At 42.6% G+C, this 6,278-nt stretch overlaps 1 protein-coding gene across 1 annotated transcript; it reads right to left on the reverse strand.

Moving 5' to 3' along the window:
- Positions 1 to 2,270: 2,270 nt before the first annotated feature.
- LOC124665907 lies at positions 2,271 to 3,793 on the reverse strand. The gene is made up of 2 exons (XM_047203263.1): positions 2,744 to 3,793; positions 2,271 to 2,321 (listed from the first exon to the last, which is right to left on the reverse strand). Exons 1-2 carry the CDS (start codon positions 3,791 to 3,793, stop codon positions 2,271 to 2,273), a joined length of 1,101 nt encoding a protein of 366 aa, XP_047059219.1.
- Positions 3,794 to 6,278: the final 2,485 nt, after the last annotated feature.

Consider the following 6,278-nt stretch of genomic DNA (forward strand, 5'->3'; position numbering starts at 1 on the left):
TGGTCTCAAACAGGCCCCTCGTGCCTGGTTTGAGCGCTTCGCCTCTGTGGTGACTGCTGCTGGTTTCTCTCCTAGTCTTCATGATCCAGCACTTTTCGTTCACACTTATCCTCGTGGACGTACTCTTCTTCTTCTCTATGTTGATGATATGATCATTACTGGTGATGATCCTGAGTATATTGCCCTCGTCAAGGCTCGTCTTCGTGATCAGTTTCTTATGACTGATCTTGGTCCTCTTCGTTATTTTCTTGGCATTGAGGTTTCCTCCACTTCTAATGGCTTTTCTATCTCTCAGGAAAAGTACATTCTGGATCTTCTTGCTCGTGCTGCTCTTGGGGATGAGCGCACAGTCGATACTCCTATGGAGCTTAATGTTAAGATTCGTCCTACTGATGGTGATCCTCTTCCTGATCCCACTCGTTATCGCCATCTTGTTCGGAGTCTTGTTTATCTTGCTGACACTTGTCCTGATATTTCTTATCCCTTTCATATTCTGAGTCAGTTTGTCTCAGCTCCTACCACTGTTCACTATAGTCATCTCCTTCGTGTTCTTCGTTATCTTCGTGGCAGGATCACTCGTCGTCTTTTCTTTCCCCGTTCAAGCTCTCTCCAGCTCCAGTGCTATTCGGATGCTACATGGGCGAGTGATCCTACAGGTCGTCGTTCGCTTTCTGCTTACTGTGTGTTTCTTGGTGGTTCGCTTGTTGCTTGGAAGACGAAGAAACAGGTCGCAGTTTCCCGTTCGAGTGTTGAGGCTGAGTTGCGGGCTATGGCTTTGTTGATTGCTGAGGTGACTTGGTTACGGTGGTTGCTTGCAGATTTTGGGGTCTCTGTTACTACACCCACTCCACTTTTGTCTGACAGTACATGTGCTATCAGTATTGCACGTGATCCGGTCAAGCATGAGCTGACCAAGCATATCGGTGTTGATGCTTTTTACACACGTGCACAGGTACATGATGATGTTGTTGCGGTTCATTATATGCCTTCAGATTTGCAGTTGGCGGATTTCTTTACGAAGGCATAGACTAGAGCGCAACATGATTTCTTACTCTCCAAACTCAGTGTTGTGGATCCACCATGAGTTTGCGGGGGGGGGGGGGGTGTTAGATGTATATATCTGTCTATTATAGTTTCCCCATATGTTAGGGGGCTTTCTGCATATGTGCACCTGTACATATACTATATATTGTGGCCTTTGGCCCCCTGGTAATACAACAAGCATATTGCCTTAACACATACGACATAGGCCATGCAGAGTACATGGTGCATGTTGAAGTTGCCTGATGTCGAGCGAGTGCACGCCTGGAGGCAGTCCTTGGTGCAGCTCGAGTTGATGAAGGCTGGTAGTCCGTGGAGCAGATGGAGTCTATGATGGCCAGCCTGGTTCTAGGCATGTAGGCATGCAGCGTGCACATGGACTGCCGAGTCGCCGAGAATCGATGTGCTAGATTATTGCACGAGCAGAGAAGGCTAATCGGATATTGGTGGCTAAAGAAAAGAGACAGATCTAATGAAAAAAACAAAAAAATTGCTAAAACTCGATCTAAATTAGAAAAACTAGCTACGAGATCGGATGCCCCTGGCGGAGATCATGGATACTGATCTCCCCGGAGGCGGCAGAAGCGGTTGGGTGGCTAAACCCCAGAATCATGTATGTTTGTGTGTCCTTTTGTTCTTCGGCGGGTCGGCGACTTTTAGCCTAGTGGAAGGGGATTGGTTTTCCCTCCACTAATCACATGCTGAAAACACTATGTTGGAATGGATCCTTTAATCTCATGATAGTACTATATTTTTATGAAGATACTAGGATGTGAGTTAAATGAGCAAATGAGATTGGTGTCACTTCACCAAACACTCTCCTTTTCAAAAAGATTAGCTAATACTTATGGTGTGAATGGTAAAAACAATGACGTGTTGGTTGAGCCGTCCTTGCATTGGAACTGAACACTCACTCAGAGAGACAATATGTGTATCTTCCTCTCTCATTTTCCCAATTTTAATCCATTGAAGATAACCAACACTCTATGGATGTGTAGCTGCTCAAGTCGTTCTTTTTTTGGTTAACATAACCCCCATGGTGATACAACAAGATAGAAAAGAAACAATATGTGAAACAATTGCACAACACGACAACGGAATATCGTTAGCCTCTAGACCGAATATGAAAGTAGACAGTACATGTTAATTTAGTTATGGATATCTTTGCCTACACAGAACCGGACACATGAGTATGGCTGGACAAACCTTAATTGTATTACCCAAAGAAACTAATCGCTAGGCAAGGTCGACCAAGTCACCCTCACTGAGATTAGCGCGAACTCAGTCCGGAAATGGAGAATGGAACCTGGGTACGCGCGCACCCGTTTATGTAAAGTTCAAAATAATGCTATTTAAAAGTTTCAAAAAATGTGAAGTAAAATTTTGCATGTATATACTATGTTGATACTTACTCGTGTGTGTTTTCACGGAAAAATACCATTGTATGTGACCTACATAAAAATGACAAAATGCAAATTCCTATTCATGTGAATAGTACAAATTCCTGTTCACTATTCTCATTTGGACATTTTGTCATTTTTATGCAGGCCACACACAATGGTATTTTTTCGTGAAAACTTACACGAGTAAGTATCAACATAATATGTACATGCAAAAATTTACTTTACATTTTTTTGAAATTTTTTAAATAACATTTTTTGAACTTTTCGTAAACGGGTGCGCGCGCACCCAGGTTCCAAACGTCCGGGTCGCAGTGGAACTCAGTCTCTATTTTTTGTGTAACATGTCCATGGACTTTTGCCTTGAAGGAACACCAATGTTGGCCGGGATTGGATGGTGGTTCGCCTATTTTGAATTTCAAATCTAGAAAAGAACGGCTTGCCACAGCAACCACATACCTCTTCAAGCCACGCGGCTCGGCGATGGCACCATCGAAGAGCCTGATTTCCTGATCAACCCCACTGGTATAACATGTAAGAGACATATTGAAATTGGTTTGCACTTCTAGTACGAGAAGCTCTAAGGTCGCCTCAACTACCCAATAAACACTCGCTAAAGTTACGCCGACCGTGCCACATTCTCCGGGGATGTCTAATGTGAATGGCCGACGTAATGTACTGTAGAACTCTAACACCAATGCGCCATCGATCAGCTGTAGGTCGTCATTTTCTTGCGCGGAGTTCTTTATCCTCATGTCGTATTCGACTACAGTGCAGTCATCCATCTCTATCCCTCGCTTCGGGCCAGCCATGTCGATGAGAGATCCTTGCTTTACGACGATGGGATCATCCCTGCTGATATTGACAACGTAGTTAAGGGACGGATCAAGATCATCCCGCGTCGCTACGTATCCATACAACTCTACCGAGCCAGCAGCATTGGGAGGTAGTTTAGCCACCTCGAAGGAGAAAAACTGCAGCATGCCTTTAGTAGGATGATGTCCCCAACAAGTTCCATCGTCGCGATAGAAGGTGCAATTCGGAGTGGGATCTGACCGCATCGTGGCCTCCAAGCGAGTCTCGCTGCGGTCTCCGATACGGAAGTCTCTTCTCCAGGCACAACGCGCCATGCCCCTGTAGATAGAACCATCCCGGTGCATGCTCTCTTCAAACGTAATGTATCCCTCGTCTTCTTTGTTCTCCTCTTCGTCCCGAATAAAGATTTCAGTCGTGGCCCTTGGCGGCGCTGCTTGGTTCGTCCTCACAGCCGGTGAGCAGGTTTTCTCAATAATCCGGCCCCAGCTATCACATTTAACATCGTCGGTTCCTAATGACCGACTGAGGATGGCCATGTTCCGATGGACATGAGGCAATCGGGAGACATGTGGATTGGGAGACGCTCGCACGAGCGGCGCCAGAGCACCGGGAGCAGATGCCATGAAAGAACACAGAACGGGTCGCGAGGGAGATGAGAGATGGTGTATAGGCAGAGTAGAAAATATCGAGCGGAGGATTTGCATCTCAGCACGGCGGCGGCGGCTGCAGGCCGGTACGGGAAGAGTACGTGCTGGGAAGATAGACTGGAGCGGTGGGTCCGTGGACAATTGCAAATATCGTGTATGGTCGAGAAATATAAAAAAGAACAGGTAAGAATCCCATATCCCTAAAAAAAACAGCTAAAGGCATGCCATGTGCATGTTACATCTCGAACAAAAACGACAATCGCATTTGCGGACTCCTTCTCCATTAAAAAAGAGTGTACTTCCAACTTTTTAAGAAACTGAACAAATCTTAAACTTTGATCGACTTTACAAAAAATATATAACTATTTACAAAATGGAATAACTATATGATTAAAATGTATTTCATCATCTAATGATACTAATTTGGTGGCATATATGTTGGTGTTTTTTTATATGCATGGTCCAACTTAAATTTTGTTGACTATCCAAAAATGTTGGAAATGCACTTTTCCGTCGACGGAAAAGTATGAACATCGCGTAAGGTGACATGTGTGCGAGTTGGGTACCACACTGTACACGAAGTTGGATACGACTCAGCAAATCAATAAATCATGTACACTCATCATGGATCACTAGTCCACGAAACAAAGTTGTTATTATCCCCGGTAAACGGAATATATCAGTACCAAAATGATTTAAATATCACAATAATTATGTCTGTAAACTCAAAAAATAACTCGGCGGTACTTCCCAAACTTTTTCTTGTTTGTGTAGATCAAACCAAAAAGATATTTGATGAAATTTTGATTGTATGCAGAATCATAAGTTCTTTTCACATTTTTTTAGATTTAGTTATGAATATTTTGATTTTATTTTAAACGATTTACGTCCATCTTGCGAAATAAAATAATTTTTGGTGGTACACAAGCCCTAACGAAAAGGAGGGTTTCATGGGAGTTCACGATTACTTGCATAAACTTTTCTTGGAACTTCACAGAGAAAAAGTTAAGTCATTTTCTGACCCCTAGAGTTAAAAGACTTAGACAAAAGGCATAATTCTGGTTCCGCTAAACGTTGACACATTCAGCAGTTACATAGATGAAGAATGAGGAGAAAATTAGATTAGAGAATGACTGACAAATAATGGTTTTGTGCGTCAAGTGATGCGAAGAACAGGTTTTCTAAGTTACTTATAAGTAAATCAGACAAAATGCACTAGCTCTCTAAAATAGTAAGGCATGAGTACATATTGAGAATTATATGGATGTCGGCGCACAAGAATGCATGTTCCGATTTTGATAACCCACAACCTTCAAAAGATATTCTTATTAGAAAATACTCTATACATTCAAATCATGCGCAAGGTCCTACATTTGGAAAATCCTCAGTTTACCAAGACTTGGTGATAACTAAAGAGGTTTGGACTTAGACAGAAATTGTAAGAAACTGTCCATTTGACCTTTTAGCTTTCTTTTTCCTCAACAGTTAGTAGTAGCTTTCATTCACGGGATGAGTTATATTGCATGAAACTAGGGTGGAATATCAAGAATATCTTAAGACAACTTGACCATTTTCGCACAAGAACATGGCATCGTGTACACTCAGTGTCGAGTATGATATAAAAACAATATCGAGGTAGTCTCGAGATTAGCACGATACAAAACTTCTAATAACACAAAATCCAAGTCACCAAGGAGGAACCCAGTTCGGGCTTGTGGTGGCTATGGGCTGACCAAGGTCAATTGGCTCGCCTGCAAGTCGTCGTGGATCGATGCTATTAAAACCAAAGAACAATAAGCATGCTCAGAGGGGCCTTCAAAAAAGCATGATTTTTATTGGTGAAATTGGAACTAGGCTTGTGCCACTTTGCTTCTTGGTGTGGGTTTGGGGATTCGAGTGGTAAGGCAGAGGAAACTTGGCAGCAACGAGTAAGTCTTTAGTAGTGGAATTCATCATCTTGTGCATGTGTTATTGTAGAAGCGTTCATTGATCATGTGGCATTGATGTATGAGTGATGATTGTGCTCTTTCTTCTCCAATTTTCTTGTGGAAGTATGCTTATGGATTTGTTTCCGACATATGTCCGCCGATTTGAACCTTCAACTCATTATCTTCTTCCTTTGAGTATTTGTTACCTCCGGTTCTGTATAAAACAAAGTCCTCAGTGGAACTTTTAAAGTTCAAACATGATATAATAAACAATATAGCAGCATTTATATGTTAGCAATCCCATTCATGAATAGACAAAGATAAAAAAAAACTTGTTGACAAATGGAAAATGGGAGGGGAGGCTGCCGCCAATTTTATCCTGATGCCTTCAGCAGATAGTGGTGTTCGCCTGGCCAACCAAATGGCCTTGTGCATATCTATATCCA

Source organism: Lolium rigidum, chromosome 1, assembly GCF_022539505.1.
Source record: "Lolium rigidum isolate FL_2022 chromosome 1, APGP_CSIRO_Lrig_0.1, whole genome shotgun sequence".
Taxonomy (NCBI): Eukaryota; Viridiplantae; Streptophyta; class Magnoliopsida; order Poales; family Poaceae; genus Lolium; species Lolium rigidum.

What these genes read in the sequence shown, in the direction of transcription:
- LOC124665907 (XM_047203263.1), bottom strand. Translation starts at nt 3,793, where the DNA reads ATGGCCATCCTCAGTCGGTCATTAGGAACCGACGATGTTAAATGTGAT. An exon ending in AGTTCCACTGCGACCCGGAC is followed by an intron (nt 2,322 to 2,743) that starts GTTTGGAACCTG and finishes TTCCGGACTGAG; the next exon opens with TTCGCGCTAATCTCAGTGAG.